This window comes from Hevea brasiliensis, chromosome 3 (assembly GCF_030052815.1).
Source record: "Hevea brasiliensis isolate MT/VB/25A 57/8 chromosome 3, ASM3005281v1, whole genome shotgun sequence".
NCBI lineage: Eukaryota > Viridiplantae > Streptophyta > Magnoliopsida > Malpighiales > Euphorbiaceae > Hevea > Hevea brasiliensis.
Genome location: NC_079495.1, coordinates 97,494,793 through 97,511,829, shown reverse-complemented (window position 1 = coordinate 97,511,829; position 17,037 = coordinate 97,494,793). Strand labels below are relative to the sequence as shown.

Here is a 17,037-nt window from a genome sequence, read left to right as displayed (position 1 = left end):
AAATTAATTGTTATTTTAATTTTTTTGCAAGATATAACTGGTTAAGGAGTTTTTTTTTTTTAAAAAAAAAGCATTTTGAATATCATTTTTTAATCCTTCTTAAACATTAAAAATATGACTTAAATTTTTTTTTTAATTAAAAAAAGAATATCTTTGTAGAATAATTTCCCCTTTATTGTTTTTCCATGAAATCAAAGAATTTAAAACTAAAAAAATTTACTTCAGTACTTTCAAGTACCTTCAAGCTTGAAGTATTTTCTTGTTTTTTTTTTTTGAACTTCTTAATGTTCTTGCACATTATGAGTTAACCTAACACTTATCTCAATACAACTCAAAGACAACTATTAAATTTATTTCATTTAGTCTTGGTTTGATCTTCCAACCAACAGTATTCATTTTTAAATTTTGCTAATTTTGAATTTAAATGTGATTTTTATTTCTTTTATTTACAATATTATTTTAAATTTCTTAATAAATTTAAAAATTTTCATTAAATAAAATTTTTATTTATCAATTATTTTTACTTTTATCAATTCTCTCCTCCTTTAATTAAAAAATTTTAAAAATAAACATTAATAGCAAACTATATTCAGTCAGTAGAGGTACAAGCAACAGGTAGATAATTTTTTTCCCTTTCTTAATCACTTTAATAAATAAATGCTAAGTATCTGGCAATCGCAGCCCATCAGTTATTTATAGATTCAACTCTAATAAAAGTAGTATATAATTAGGTTTGATTTATGTTTAAATTTGAAAAATTAATATTTCAATCAAGTTTTAATTTTATATAGTGAATATCTATTACTCAAATTCGTTTATATAAATAATTAATTAAATATAAAATATAATTTTTTAATAATATTTATAAATTTTTATATATTATATTTTAAGTAAATAACATTTAAATATTTTATAAAATTATTAAAATTTTAAAATATAAATTATTAATAAAAAATACTTTTTATGTACATTATATAAAATTAAATGAGTTTGAGTATTATTCAAATAATGATAATTAAATTTAGGATAAATTTAAGTCTTTAATCGAGTTTAGAAAAATTTAAGAATTAATAATATTAATCGGATTTGAATTTCGGTAAAGTAATTTTCACGAGTATTATACCGTAGACATCCCTACAAGTATTTTCTCCAAAAAAAAAAAATTAAATGCAATTTTAATAGGATTATTATATGAATGTTTGCAATGATGCATAAAGGCGGTACACTTCTTAATAATATCATAATAATTTTTTCAGAACATGCTGAATTATGTATTCTATATGTACTGATAAGCAATGTAAGATCTCGAAAAATTAACCCGCTTAAAAAAACAATTACAGAAAATGCATGCAATTACTGAGCATAGGGGGAGTGAATTTTAGACTCATCTTCACATTCCAATAAAGCTTCAACTACTGAATCCATGGTTGGTCTCTGATCTCTGTCTTCTTCCACGCAACATATCGCAACTTCTACTATTTTCATTACCTGTCTTCTGCTATATTCCCCATTTAACCTTTGATCCACTATTTCCTCTATCCATGACTCTTCTTTGCAATTAATTTTGGGCTTCACCACTCTCACAAACCTCGTCAACTCTGATTCTTGCGCCTCACCATCCTCTATTATCAAATTTGAAAGCCTAATTCCTTTCACTATCTCTAGAATCACAACTCCATAGCTATAAACATCAACTTTTGCTGTGATTGGAAGATTTAATGCCCATTCTGGAGCCATGTAACCTTTTGTTCCTCGAATACGAGATAATTCAGAGTTACTGCCACCCCTATTGGACAGTTTGGCAAGACCAAAATCAGAAATCTTGGGCTCAAATTCAGTGTGTAGGAGTATATTTTCAGGCTTCACATCGCAATGTATTACCCATTCTAGACACTCATGGTGAAGATATGCCAAGCCCTTAGCTGTCCCCAAAGCAACTTTGAATCTTTCTTTCCACCCAAGAGAGCTTCGAGAGAAGAGATGCTTGTCCAGGGACTGATGTTCCATGTACTCGTAAACTAGGAGTCTGTGACTGGCCTCTGCACAGAAACCCCACATTCTCACCAAGTTCATGTGATAGATTTGTCCAATGGTGCTCACTTCTGCCCAGAACACATCTTCGCCTTGATATGATATTCCTTCTAATCTCTTCACAGCCACCACCCTTTCATCTGCTAAAACCCCTTTATATACAGCTCCAGATCCTCCCCTTCCAAGCACTTCCTTGAAGTTCATGGTCGCCTTCTTCAGCTCAGCGTAACGAAACTTCCTAAATTGACTTGTTATTGCACAATAGCCTTCTTCCACAGAATCTGGCACGCCATGCCTTCCAAAAAGCAGCCACCCAGCTGATGCTATGAGTATTTCAATAACGCCAATGGCAGAAACAAACCAATAGAGATAAACCCATTTCACCTTCTTACTGATAGTGTCATACATAGAAGGAAGCCCCATCATGATTGTAGAATCATTAGACCCGCATATGGGATTGGTTCCACTGAGAATTGCCGATTCATATCTCCCCACACTCGCTGGCACTTTTAGATATATACTTCCTGGAAAATTTGGAGACTTGTAACCATTGAAAAGTGCACTTTTTATGTAACAACGTCCATCCCCTGATAGCCTATAACTGAATGCTACGCACCGGCAATCTTCCAAGCAGAATTTTGAGCAAGTGTCTCTTGAAATAGATTGAGTATAATTGAGATCAAATCCATAAAAATCTACCTGCCCTACTTGCACAAATGTCAACTCCTGCGAACAGGTTTGATTAAACTTGGGCTTGCAGCCTTTATGCCAATTACCAGGCTCAGTGACCTCATAGCCAGGAGGACATGAACACTTGGGCTTTGGTGTATACACACAAATCGCATTTCTCCCACAGATTCCATGCACTTTACATTGCTCCAACATAGCTTCCCACGTTGTCACCCACAATCCTGTCTCATTGTTAAGGCTATAAAGCCTGAGATTCCCATCATAATCCATGGTTAGTCTCCTGATGATTCCAAAGCCCATGTCAGAGGCACTGAATTGAAACTCATCGCTTGATAAGAAGTTACCCATTTCGTCAAAAACAGCAACTCTGCTGCTATTATAGTTTGTTCTATGACTACCGAACACACCGAAGTCTGGATCAGGCCAGTATATGCTGGAAATATCAGGCCCATCGTACATCAATGTTAGAACATTATTATTATCAAAAAAGAAATTAAAGTACCCAGAAGAATACATCCCTCGACCCAATCTAGAAATCAGCTTTGTGCTTTTTGTGAAGAACTGATTTGGAAGAAGTGTATCAGTAGGAAAATCAAAGCTTTGCCACAGAATTTTACCACGAGTATCTTTCAGAACAAGGTTCCCAGTATCCAAAAGCTCTGCTCTACTAACATCAGTGGAGGTGGTGTTGGTCTCCCATATGGTGGAGTCATCAACATCAGTTAGAACCATGGCACCATCGGGCCGCAAAGAAATTCTTGATCCCTGACCATTTACAGGTCTGTCTCTGTTAGCCATCCATACAACAGTCCTCTCCTTAGAATTCGTGAACCAAATAGAGAACCAACAAGCATTATCTCCCATCCCATAGAACCCACAAGTGAAAGTTTGATCTAGTGAGGTGAGGATGTCTGAATCGTCTTCTACAGATAGAGAGGAGCCTCTAGGAAGAAAGTTCCGGGTCTCAGAAAATGACGAAGAAAAGAGCAGAAAGAAGGCAACAGTGAAGAAAGAAGGAAAACGAGGAGATGCTGAAGTCTTCATTCTCGTGGTTGTCTTGCCTTCTTGGCAGGGAATAACTAAACTTTAATGATCTTAGTGATCTTGATATTATTTTAAGGACATGCTTACAGGGAAATTTGGGTTCCGTACGGTGTAGGTTAGTTTCCACTATCTATAGTTCATACGAAGAAAAGTCAGACAAGAGGACTTCTGTCGTTCCTTGTTTGTAATCCAATGTCTTTCTCTTTCACTTATCAGCGTCTCACTTCGGCTTCCATTTAGAATTTCACCATGAGAGAACAAGGAATTTTTTATGCGTTTTATATGTGTGATGTTAATGTGATAGTTGAAAAAACATCAAACCCATCTAACATTCGATTGATTTTTCTCTGAAATTTCAGTGGAAGTCGGCTGCTCATGCAATCCACCAACTTTGCGAGCCTTTTTTCCAACTACAGTGTACAATGGGTGGAAAATTCAAGCGATAAAAGAGATCCAATGGACGAAGTCAAAGGGTTCAAAAGGCAAAGCTCAAAGTTGATACTCATTTCATTTTGTAATTCTTCCGAGCTGTCCACGAATAGAAGGAAGCGAGAAAATTGCTTTCGCTGGAGTCAATCCAATCCTAGAGGAGCTACTAATGCAAAATACCACAAATAAATAAATAATAATAATAATTGTAGTAGTAGGAGCACATTACGCACGCGTCTGAAGACTTCCACAATCCAATGTTTCCCAACAACGACTAACAGTTGTTTGAGGTCTTTGCACCTTGCGTCAAGCAGAAGTATGCATCGTCTCCTTTTTCACCTAACCTTTCAGACAGTTGACGTTTTCATTGCTAGCTTGATAGGTTATGACTTTGATGAGATGGGAGTATTGATCCCTTTAACCATTGAAGCAAAGCATACAACAAAAAGCATTTCCGATGCAAAACACATGCACATTGCTTCATTCTTCAGATCTTTCTTTCATGCATCTTTCTTTCCTCTTCTATCTTTTTTTTTTCTTGCTTTTTTTGTCAGCCCTTCATTCCCTAAATCGCATAAATGAGAATATTACAACACCCCCCCTAAATACAAAGGTTGAGCTTTGGCAATATCCCAATCCCAGAATCTCAAAAGAATAGCTGTACAAACAAATAATTTTACATGGCAAACATAAACAGGTCATTAGGTAACTGTAAAAATCTTGGCTATCCTACTCATTGTTGTGCTTGTTCATCGCATTTGAGAAGTGCCATCCTTTGAGATCGTGAATGGCCCTGCCTATTATTGAGGATATCAATGTAAGTACGAAGTCTATACCGGTCTGAGTTTGTGAGAGAGAGTGGAGGATTGAGAATGAGGGACGGTGCTTCCACTAGAAGGAAGACTAACAAGCGCACTGCTTTTGAATATAAGAAAGATGCACTTTCCATTTCACCCATGAGCTCCTCAACCTGCCAAACCATTAATAAAACATTTTTCAGAGAGCCAAGGCTTAGTTTACTTTATTTTGAAAATTCTCCCGTCAATGTACATTGTACAGAATCATTCATAGTCACTAGATCAACATACAGAATCACGGTCCAACATCATATCATAACTCTTATGAAACTTCAAAGCTTAATTTAATTCCAGAAAAAAAAAGTACTGGTTTATCAAATCAAATAATGATAATAATTCTTCCAAAATTGATGCTTAGCAGATGGTAGAAAATGAGTTTTAAAATGATCAAGTGATCAACAATAGATGGCCTCTTATGTCCATAAGTTTTGACACGTCAAATGAGCATCTATTACCACTTAAGACAAAGGATACTGACACTATTGCTTTTTTACTTGTGTTCCCTTGTTTCTGAAAAGTTTCCCCATTCACCAAACATTCCAAGCTTATACAAGGCTTGAACTTGTCAGAACCGTAGCTTCTACTCATGAATTTTCACATTGCAGTGTTTATGAGCTTCTCTGAACTGGTGACCCCTGATCCTGAAATTTTACTTACTTCACAATTCCACAATTTCTCCACATTCTATTCTAGTACTGGATTAGTGACTCGTCAATTATTAAGCATACAGCTAGACTGCATCTTATAAATATATTCAAAAGGTAATCAAAGTAAATATATTCAGGATACAAGGCTTATACAAGCTTATAGAAGGCTTATACAAGCATTGTAAATAAATGGCTTGAACTTGTCAGAACTGTAGCCTCTACTCATGAATTTTCACATTGCAGTGCTTATGAGCTTCTCTGAACTAGTGACCCCTGATCCTGAAATTTTACTTCAAAATTCCACAATTTCTCCACATTCTATTCTAGTACAGGATTAGTGCCTTGTCAATTATTAAGCATACAGCTAGACTGCATCTTATAAATATATTAAAATGGGTAATCATCTTATAAATATATTAAAATGAGTAATCAAAGGAAGTCAATTGTTTAAATACAACCAAATTAAAATTTATATACTCACTCCTCCATATCTTCCGAGAGCAAGGGCAGATTGAAATATTGCTTCCATGGCATCAGGCATCTCAACATTTCCTGCAATAATCACGCAAAAGTTCTGTATTCAGAATATCTAACATCACTGAGAAGATTGTATTTACAACGCTAACAAAAAGAAATTTCCCAGCAAATGTGCCAAGCACCATTTAAAGTTCCTACAACATTGCAAATAGAGTTATGAGCGTCATATATCCTAGAGATACACTAATGTTTAAATACTTATTCACAAGCCAGAGGGCTTCTTTGTAAGGCATCCTCTTTTCAACTGCTTGGTTGGAAATAATGCAGTTTATATAACCATAGATTATTCTCCCAAAATATGTAACTGCTACTATTTAACAACAAATATAGATTTTCGATCACCATTCAACAATTCAATTACAAATGCTCCTTAATTATTTACAAGAAGTCTTCATAACAACCCAGGATCAAGCATTTCAATATTCATCATCACACTTAGTGCCTTGCAGCTTTACAAGTCAAGCTAGAAAAATCAGGTATTGAAGAAAAAGAATCATTTGACCTTACAGACCAAAAGCTGTTCATGCATGTTCAAAAAACACAAGGACAAAAAAAAAAACAAAATTAAAAAAAAGAGAGAAAATCATCTCAATACACATGGCAAAGTCAAATTATTTAAACCCTACCAGGTTCAATAGCCTTGGCAAATTCCTCAGCATGTTCAACTTCCCTTAAAAACTCCCTCTCAATCTGAGTGGATATATTCTCTGGCCCACCGTCAAGACAGTCTTCTGTATCAGGAGTCCCATGCTTCTTGCTGCTGCTTCTCCTCAACCTTGTGCTCTCTTGGCTTGGACTTCCTTCAATAGCTGAGGCAGCCTGAGTGTGGCAAATATGAAGTGCTTGCTTCCAAATTGCAAGAATAACAAGTTGTATCGAGAATGCTTCCAGTTGCCTGCCTGCCTCCACCTGATCCAAGAACAATGACAATGCATTGATTTGAGAACAGACACACAAGGAGAAAAACTTGTGGTAGGGTAGCAGCAAAGAAAATCCACTTGTTGCAAACTATAAAAGTAGAGGATACCATTATTCAACACCATTTTTTTTCAGAACTTAAATAGTCATCCATTACAATGAGTTAGTCCAAATAGGCAGAAGCCATCCTAAGCTGCAGCTAATATTAAAATATATAAAACTAGTAAACATTTTTATTATAGGTTCATTAATATCTTTAAGTTTTTAATTATTTTACTTTATTTTATTGAAGCTAGACAGCTTATTTGTCATTAATATAATTTATTGCAGCTTAAGTTAATTCATTCCTTTTTTAGCATCCAGCAATAGAAATTCTCATTAAAAAAGATTAAATTTATATACTTAATTTTAACCTAAACCACCTAAAGGATCATCAGAACCAAACACCTAACTAAAAGTTCCTTGCTAAGCTTATAAATGGACTTACTAGTGGATCAAAATCCTAATCCACAGTCCTACCCAAAAACTAAATCCATTTATCGTTTGAATAAGATCTCTTAGTTTTCATTGCCTCATACATCATCGCTTCTCAGATGGTTTTCAAAAAAATGTTGCCACAAGGCAACCCTGAAAGATTTGTTTCAATTCATCTCTTTTAAGTTTGGAGAGAGTATTAGTCAAACTACAATTTAATTGATTTTAATTCGGGCTTATATAAGTGATTAGATTATCTTACACATCAAAATGATAAGCAAAGTCAATATTATAATCTAGCACTTATATTTACCATTTCATTTTTATGCTTTCCCGATGTGAGATTTATAATCCAACTCCCCTCCCTCCTGCTGCGCCACCAACCCCAAAACAAAAAAAAAAACCCAAAAAATAAACCATATGGCTGATACTTGACAATTAATTTGTATTTTTAACCCAATAAGAGCCTAATTGTACAGCTTTATGGGTAGCTAAAACCCACAATCTAGTTCGAACTCTGATACCATATTAAGAAAATGGGCTAGTGTTATCAAGGCAAAAGGCAACAGGGAGCCTTATGTCCTTGGGCGAGAGGCGAGGCGAAGGCCTTTTTAAAACAAGGCGCCATAGTCTCTCTCTCTCTCTCTCTCTCTCTCTCTCTCTCTCTCTCTCTCTCTCTCTCTCTATATATATATATATATATATATATATATATATATATATATATATAATTTCATATTTTTAACTAGTTTAATAAATAAAAAAGCATATTAAAAAAATATTTAAATGACAAATATAAAAATTCATACTGAAAAACATAAAATATTTAGAAAGTATCAATGTTATCCTAATTCAAGCAAATGAAAGATTAAAGTATTAAACAATTGATCTTTTTAATAATTTGCACAATTACACATCATAGCAACAACTATCAATGTTGTCTCAATTCAAGCAAATGAGAAATTAAAGTATTAAAGAATTGACTTTTTTCAATGATTGCACAATTACACATCATAGCAAGAGTATCAATATCCATCTAATAAAAACATTTCACAATTCACAATACCCATTCAATAAAAAGCATAGCACAACAATATTCATTTAATAAAAAAGCATATCACACTAACCATTTAACAAATTTAACAAAAAAATTAAAAAGAAAAAAAAATAAAGAAAGGAACCGCTGGATCGTAGGTGAGAGACTGAGGAGAAAAAAAATAGCATGTGCCGGATCTAATGTAAAGAAGAAGGGAAGGAGTAGATAAAAGAAGAAAAAAATTAAAAACGAAAAAAAAAAAACCCTGGATCGTAGGTGCTGGACTTGCTAGTAGGTTGCGTAGGTGAGAGATTGAGGAGAAGAAAATAGAATAAGAGTAGAGAAGAGAGAGAGGAAAGAATGTTAAGACAAGAGAAAGAGAGAGAAAGAAAGGAAGAAAATACCCAGTTGCTTTGTTTCTCGTTTGCTTTGTGTTCTCTTTGCATTCTATTCTTGTTGATGGCATAAAGTGGAGCTATTTTTAAGATTTTTTTTTGGTTTTATATTGTTACAAAAAAAAAAAAAAAAAAAAAAAAAAAAAAAAAAAATAGGAGTTGGGGGGAGGAGAGAAAGTGCCCGTTAGTTTGAAGCGGCATTGCCTTACCACTTCAAGGTCTTGGGCACTCACCTGTTCTCACTTGTCTTGCCTTAGCCAGGTGAGGCGCCAAGGGCTTGCCTTGCCCAACGCCTTTATCCGCCTTCAACAACACTGAAATGGATCATTCCTAATCTCATCCCAAAAGCTAGTTCAAAAGAAAGAGATTTGCTCAAACCTTATATGAAGCTTAAACACCAAACATACCGCGTCACGCCCAGGCATGTGGTTTATTGCAGCTTAATTCATTTTAATTTGGACTTATATAAGTGATTAAATTACTTTACACATCAAAATGACTGGTCAATTTAATGTTGCAACCTAAACATTTATATATTGCCCTTTTTACTTTATATTATTTCAAAGTTGGATTCCAACACTTCCCCCTCAAGTGCAATTACATAATTGTCATTTGATAATTGGTAATAACCCAATACGGATCTAATTATACAACCTTATGGACGACTGAAACTCATAACCCAAACCGGACTCTGATGCTATTTTAGAGAAAATGGACCGGGCCTAACTCCATCCTAAAAGCTATCTCAAAGGGAGGAAGTTTGCTTAAGTCTTATATATAGCTTAAATACCTTATTCCAAACCAATGTAAGACAATACACCCCCCTCACGCTCAGGCATAAACATTTGGAGCGTGAAGTTCGCAAGCAAACACATCTGCCAATGGCCCAACATTTAAGCAGAATATGCTCTGATACCAGGTAGGGAAAATAGACAAGACCTAACTCCACTCTAAATGCTAGCTCAAAAAGAGGAAGTTTGCCAAGACTCATATATAGCACAAATACCTTATTTCAAACTAATGTGAGACAACACCCCTCCCCCCCCCCTTCCCTCATGCCTAAGCATGACCATCTGAAGCGTAACGTATGCAAGCAAACACACCTGCGGATAACCCAACAAAGCAGGGTAGGCTCTGATACCACGTTAAGCTTGGATAGAGTGTTGATTAAATTACAATTTAATTGATTTTAGTTCAGGCTTAAATAAGTGATTAGATTGCTTTACACATCAAAATTACTAGTCAAATCAATGTTGCAATCTAACCACCTTTATTTACTATTTCATTTTTATACTTTTTCGATGTGAGATTTATAATCCCAACAATCTCCAGGTCTCATCTCTTTTGAGATTAAAGATCAAGTTACCTCTTTGATTTCTTCTTCACCCCATGTTAATTTATTTTCAAGCAATAAGACGGAAGAACTCAACAACCATCAGTTACAGGATAAAATGCAGTCTAGTTTAGTAGATTGGATTAGATGTGTTCAATAACTGTGTGATGCCTTTAATGCATGAATAACTGCATCAATTAGGAAAGGTTTCAATTGCTTCATTAAAAACTCTCGCATATAAAAATAATAAAAAATACTATTGTTAACCCAAAAAATTGCAGCAAGCTATACTGAAGTTGCTAACATATAAAAATCAAATATATATGGCCTCAAAATTCATAGAGATAACCAGAAAACAATAGTTTCGCAGCATAAGTAGGCCTGCAATGACTTACCTTTTCCTGCACTAATTCAGCGATGGAAGATGCACACTGCTGCAATGACTTAATCCTAGTCATACAATGAGTTGATGGCTGCTCCAAAACATCTCCACTATCCATGGATCCTTGTGAAGTCCAAGGAGCAGAGCTTGGACCTTCCAAGCTTCCAATGTGGAATGCATGACTGTTAGCAGTGTCAATTATTGGCATGGGGGCAGTATTTACATTTACTGATGCTCGAGGAGGACTTGGTGATTTGTATGGTATACTTCTTGGTTTGGAAGTACTTGCTGAAGAAGAAGACACATCCAGAGGGGGGCTAGAAACAATAACATAATCTTGATCTATCAACTCCAATGAGTCGACAACTGTACAAGCCAGGGGAAAAGCAAGATAAGACAAAGCACATAAACTATAGAGAAAAGCACATGATGGAATTCTTAGTACTTAGTACCTCTTGATCGTACATTCATAGACCTTTGGTTCATGGACTTGGGAACCTCATGTAGATTTTCATTGAAAATTTTATTAATGTCAGGCTTAAAACTAGTAGTTTCCAGATTATGTCTGGCACTAGAATGCCTGGCAGTAAAATCTATGTTATTCAAAGCATTAGATTTTGCTTCCCTCCCATCAACTTGTGTACCAAGAGAAAATCCATGGGTGGACTTCATTGAGGGCCTCCTCTTAGAAAAGGAAGGGCTACCCTCAGGACCACTAGAATCATCGTCCAGGAGGAAAGGCAGATAATCCTCTTGAGAAATGTCCTCTGTGTTCCTTGCAGAATTGCTTTCAGACAATGGAACACTGTCAACTGATCCTGAAAACGTCCTATTCCTGGATACCACAATTTACTTTAGAAACTTAGAGAAAACACATTAAATCATAAAGACAGAATCATTTCTCATTTACCCAAAAGATTCATCCATTTTCCTCTGAGAAAGGAATGGGTGATTAAAGAACTCCTCAAACGTTAGCCGTTCCACTGCATGTACAAAAACAAAGAAATATTTACAAACATGGTATGAGATTTTTAGTGTTTGTAAGAAATGTAATTCATGGATAAAAATGGAAATTGCTCTCTCATATTATCCCTTGCACATCAATCAGAAACAAATGGTGTAGACTTTACCTTTGCACCACATTTCTAGATAACAGGAAACAACTTTGATTTTGAATGATATGCAAGCAATCAACATTAACAATATCATGCTTGGAATGATCTCTATAAGCAGGATAGATGAATAAATTGCTAATCTCCACAACTGTTCCATGCATGGATACCAGCAAGGCAATCAAAGTTATGTAAGTATAAAAAAAAACCTAGTAGATTTTGAACCCAGCTATATTAATTCAAAGCAATTCACAGCTATTCAACCCCAGTGGGGGCCAATGGGCAGGATGATAACTGTAAAATAAGCTATTTACAAATATTTATACTTTAACTAGACTCAGGAAAATATTCCACCATGAATTAGAAATCTTCAAACTCAAACTGAATACTTTTTGTACTACCAGAAAGTTCAAACTACTTTACCAATGTGTTGTATGCAGATAAACATATGCATCAAACATTTATCACCCACTTTTAAGCATTTTGCTAGTTGCAAAGTTGGATATCATTGATTTATGTACAATATGTGATCACACAATGCACACATCAATGCACACGGATCCGTTGACACAAGTATCCATATATTTCTTTTCCTAATTTTGTTCAGTTTTTCACTTTGGATCATATAAACTTCCAAGTTCAACCTCTGTTGCATGTAATACCTGGATTACGACGCAACAACTTGTGGCACAAATCTTTGCAGTCAGCACTCAACTCCTTACTATCAGAAGGAAATTGCACTTCAGTTGACTTCACAATATTTTGGAGCAACTGTAAAACACAAATTTATAAGAAACATATTGGTTAACTTTCAAGGCATGCAAAATCACTAATCCAAGGGTTGAGAATTCTTTCAAAGTCACAGAAACTAGAAGTTCCCAATACAGAAAAATCTATAAAAACCACATTAGTTGGATACATTTACAGAGCTAATCACACCTGCATTTGATTGCTTCCAGTAAATGGGGTTTTGCCTGTCACAAGCTGAAATAAAATGGCACCAACACTCCAGAGATCCGCCTGTGTATTCAGTTCAAGGTTAACAGGAAATACTTCATGAAGTTAACAAGAGTATTTCACATGTTAGAGAAATTGTCACCTTAGCATCATACTTCTGAAGCTGCATTATCTCAGGAGCCATGTAAAGGGGTGAACCACACAAGGTTTCTGCAAGGCCTCTAGGTTGCAGAGATCTAGCAACAAAGCATGATATTCAAAATTTGAAATACAAGTTAAAAAAAATTCAGACAACCAACATTGTGAGGAAAGGGTAAATTGTTAAATAATGCCTGAGATTTGGTCAACATACTTTTGTCCTTGCTATTTCAAAAATTACTTTTGCCCCTAAAATTTGTTAATGGATCTACACTTGAGTCTTGATGTAACACATTAGTCCCTCAAAATCTTCTAATCCCACAGGCAATAGTAGTAGAAGGATTCAAATAACTAATTTTGAAATAATAGGAACAAAATTGTACATATGCCAGACCTTAGAGGATTTGTAGTAATTTATCCTATGGAAAATCAGTAACAGCCAAATATCTACTAAAAAATTTTAAATATTGAAAGGAAGAAGCATGGTAATAAAAGAAAAGTTTGGAACGATAGAAACTACCAATTTTTTTTTATTAACAGTTAAATAGAGATTAACACCTCAACTAAAATTTGGAGAAGGGAGAACAGCAAATTCAGAAAATATAATAGAAAACACTGCCTAATAAGTATGAAATATTTTCAATAAGCATATTAATTAAGTCATGACAAATAAACAGTCCAACATGACAGCTCACTTATTATAACCCCAACCATCCCCACTCCCCGCCCTTTCTCACATTCACACCTGTTAGAATCAGCAGAAGTTAATACTTCCTGAATAACAGCTATAATCAACCTTACTCTAACATATTGAAGAGTTATGACAATTATCATACCCTTTGAAATTGGAGGCCTTCAATCATTTAAGATAAAGAGTACTTTTTATACTAATAATTACTAAGAGCTTACAAGTATATTTTAACACTCTAAAATTATGAAGTAGAACTCATCATGTTACTGGGGAGGAAAAGAGCTTAATATAAGGTAATTTAGTCGTGTGGGACAGTGTGCGATGCATATAGAAATACAGGAGGGCAGTGAAGTAAGCATCACCCTATTCCCTTAAAAAGCTGATCACGAGCAAGAAGTAAAAAATAATAAACAGAAAAAAGTGTAAGGAAAAGCTTTTGAAGATGGTTTATTAGGATAAGTTACCTAGCAAATCCAAAATCAGCAATTTTTAGGACTGCATTGCTGTCATTGGTAGAAAGGAGGAGATTCTGTAACAAAAATTAGTACGCAAAATAAATGGAATATATCAAATACTGAACCTCTCTGCATGGACAAGATTAGTAGACACCTAACAATATCTTCTAGCATTTCTAAGCTAACTTCCTACAGTATATGCCAAAATACCTTTACTTCACAGATTTTACAACTCATTAGCTCTATAATCTTGTGAAGAAATACTATAATGCTAGACCTTCCCCACATTAAACTTGTAATTGGTGCATCACAATTAGCCAGCACAATCAAATAGAAACTACAATTTCTGCATGGAGTATCTTCTTGCCAACATACAAATATGTAGCCAAGACTTCAAATTCAAATGGGAACATAAACAAATTAGAATCAGTCAATCAGCCAAACCTGCGGTTTTAGATCCCGATGTATAAGATTATTGTCCCGAAGTATTTTTAGACCATCCGCTGTAAAATAAAATAATTTCAAACCAAATCATCCAACTTAGCCACTGAAGATGTTGAGAGTGGAATGCATTATAACCAGAAAATGTTTCAGACAGACCTAGTTGCTGCATGAAGTGCTTAGCAGTTGCTTCTAGGACTCTTCCATGTCGTTGAATATACATAGAAAGATCACCCCCTTTGCAATACTCCAACACAATATGTATTCTCCCTGGCACCTATTAGACATTAACATAAAACAACCCTTACAGCTGCTAACAAAAGTAAAGGCTATTAAATCTCTGGCATACTACTGGATCATGGTATGGAAAAATTCAGATATCATACAAGAAACTATACATGAAGTCACATCATAAGCTTATTCCAACTTCCTAATAGCCCAGTCATAACTAGTATTGCAGGAGCGATGATTTCCTAGTGAATTTATGCAATGGCATTTTCCAGTAAGAATTCCAAAAATTCTCAGCGGCAGATACTAACTAAGCTCATTAGCAACTTCAAAGGCTCAAACCAGTATGCATAACAAAGGTCCGCATTTTTCAACTGACAATGGTTCAATATTTTTTAAAATTCCCACTTTGAGGTCGCAGCAATCACAACAATTAGTTAAAAAAATTTTCATCAATGTTTAGAGAAATAACTTCTCATTATATTTCCTCTATTTTATTTTCTCAGCAACCAAACAGCTTATGTAATTAGTTTAAATTAAAAAAAAAAATAACAGACCTCAATAATATCGTGTAAGCAAATAATATTCGGATGTTTAATCCTCTTCAAGATAAAGATCTCAGACATGAGACTATCCTGCAATTTCTTATTGAGCCGACTCGTAGCGATCTCCTTTATAGCCACCTCGGTGCCATGAACCCGGTGCCTAGCGTGCCACACCACCGAGAAAGAACCCGACCCGATTTGCCTACCTACCTGGTAGTCCCCAACGACTCTACTCCTTCCTGGCGCTTGAGCCATAGTTGAGAAGAAATCAGTAAAACCCTAGGATCCGAACCCGAAACCAGCTGAATTCAAGGTTGAAGACGAGCTAGCTCTGTTCGTTAAATTCTAAGAATGGATTGTTTTTGAAGATTCGACCCAAGTTTGCGGAATCGGATTGGCCGACTTGAGATAAAATTACATAGGAAGAGGAAGGCAGAGTCCTGAGTACACAAGTTTTAATTAGATTTAAATAGATTAACAATAGATTAAACTACATGTTTTAATAAAATTAATTATTTATTTTTATATTTTTTTTAAATATATTATTTAATTTTTATATTTTATTTTTATTAAATTCTTTAATTTTTTATTAAAAATATTAATTAAATTATTATTTAATTATTTTAATTAAATTAATTAATTAATCTATACATTTAAAAAATTACATTAATTAATTTATATAATTTAATTTTATTAATTATTTAATTTTATAATTATTTTTTACACATAAATTACTCTAATCTATTCTCACTTATTTCTCCCTTACTTTTACTTATTTTTTCTCTTCATATTTTTTCTTTTCTACATCTACACTCTTCTCTCTCTTATCCTATTTTATTTTTATCTTTAATTAAAAAAATATAAATTATTTGTACAAAATAATTATTTAGTTTACTTAAATTTTTAAATAATTAAAATTTATTTTTTAATATAAAAAATACAAAATTAATATTCAAAAAATTAGATAAAAATATTTTAACAATTTAAAAAAATTATAAATTTAAATTTAATTTTTAAGTAATAAAATTTTTATTTTTATTTAAAAATATATTTTTTAAAATATAATAATTAATTAATTTAATTAAAATAAAAAAATTAAATAATAATTTTTTAAATATAAAAATTAATTAATTAATTTTTTTAAAATAAAAGAATTAAATAGTAATTTTTTAAATATAAAAATTTAATAAAGAGATTAAATAATTTAATAAAAATAAAATATATAAATTAAATAATATACTTTTAAAATATAAAATTTAAATAATTAATTTCATAAAATATAAAAATTAAACAATAATTTTTCTTAATAATATTTTATTTTATCATCATAAAATAATAGAATTATTTTATTAGTTAAAATATATTATATTGGGTAATGATTGTGATTAATGAGCATAAACCAAGTATATGAAAACAGACAAAGGCATGATTAATCATGTGTAAAAAGGGGTTAACGTGTGGTTAGTAAGTAATATATTTATTTTTAGTTGGATAATAAAATAATTTGACCATGCCTAATGATTAGTTTTGAAATTATTTTTTAAGAAGTTGATCACCTTTTAATTTATTTTATTTTAAGTATATATTAATATTTTAAAAAAATTATTATAAAAATATTAGAACTAATTAATTAGTTATATTAAGTACAGAAAACTTAAAAGTAATTCATTATTTTATAAAATAATCACTTTATAGGA

The 17,037-nt window shown here is 33.2% G+C and overlaps 2 protein-coding genes across 3 annotated transcripts; both read right to left on the bottom strand.

The window, feature by feature from the left end:
• Nucleotides 1–1,163: 1,163 nt before the first annotated feature.
• Nucleotides 1,164–4,253, bottom strand: LOC110658283 (putative receptor protein kinase ZmPK1). Its single transcript, XM_058144105.1, has one exon. The coding sequence runs from the start codon at nt 3,763–3,765 to the stop codon at nt 1,354–1,356; it is 2,412 nt and encodes an 803-aa protein (XP_058000088.1). The 5' UTR covers nt 3,766–4,253; the 3' UTR covers nt 1,164–1,353.
• Nucleotides 4,254–4,645: 392 nt separating this feature from the next.
• LOC110658284 (serine/threonine-protein kinase ATG1c) lies at nt 4,646–15,792 on the bottom strand. 2 transcript variants are annotated; one of them, XM_058144106.1, is made up of 13 exons: nt 15,353–15,792; nt 14,727–14,844; nt 14,571–14,629; nt 14,136–14,200; nt 12,985–13,078; nt 12,825–12,905; nt 12,548–12,656; nt 11,684–11,756; nt 11,226–11,608; nt 10,787–11,139; nt 6,862–7,144; nt 6,180–6,250; nt 4,646–5,164 (listed from the first exon to the last, which is right to left on the bottom strand). In XM_058144106.1, exons 1-13 carry the CDS (start codon nt 15,593–15,595, stop codon nt 4,928–4,930), a joined length of 2,169 nt encoding a protein of 722 aa, XP_058000089.1. In that variant the 5' UTR covers nt 15,596–15,792; the 3' UTR covers nt 4,646–4,927. The 2 variants fall into 2 exon arrangements, with proteins under 2 accessions (XP_058000089.1, XP_058000090.1); XM_058144107.1 differs by lacking the exons at nt 14,136–14,200; nt 14,727–14,844; nt 15,353–15,792 and having other exon boundaries at nt 14,571–14,616.
• Between the last annotated feature and the right edge of the window lie 1,245 nt (nt 15,793–17,037).

Excerpts from the sequence above, each read along its gene's own strand:
- LOC110658283 (XM_058144105.1), bottom strand. The coding sequence starts at position 3,765 with ATGAAGACTTCAGCATCTCCTCGTTTTCCTTCTTTCTTCACTGTTGCC.
- LOC110658284 (XM_058144106.1), bottom strand. The coding sequence starts at position 15,595 with ATGGCTCAAGCGCCAGGAAGGAGTAGAGTCGTTGGGGACTACCAGGTA. Across the intron at positions 13,079-14,135 it reads GCTGATTTTGGATTTGCTAG|ATCTCTGCAACCTAGAGGCC; the intron begins GTAACTTATCCT and ends CTTTGTTGCTAG. Across the intron at positions 5,165-6,179 it reads CTCTCGGAAGATATGGAGGA|GTTGAGGAGCTCATGGGTGA; the intron begins GTGAGTATATAA and ends ATGGTTTGGCAG.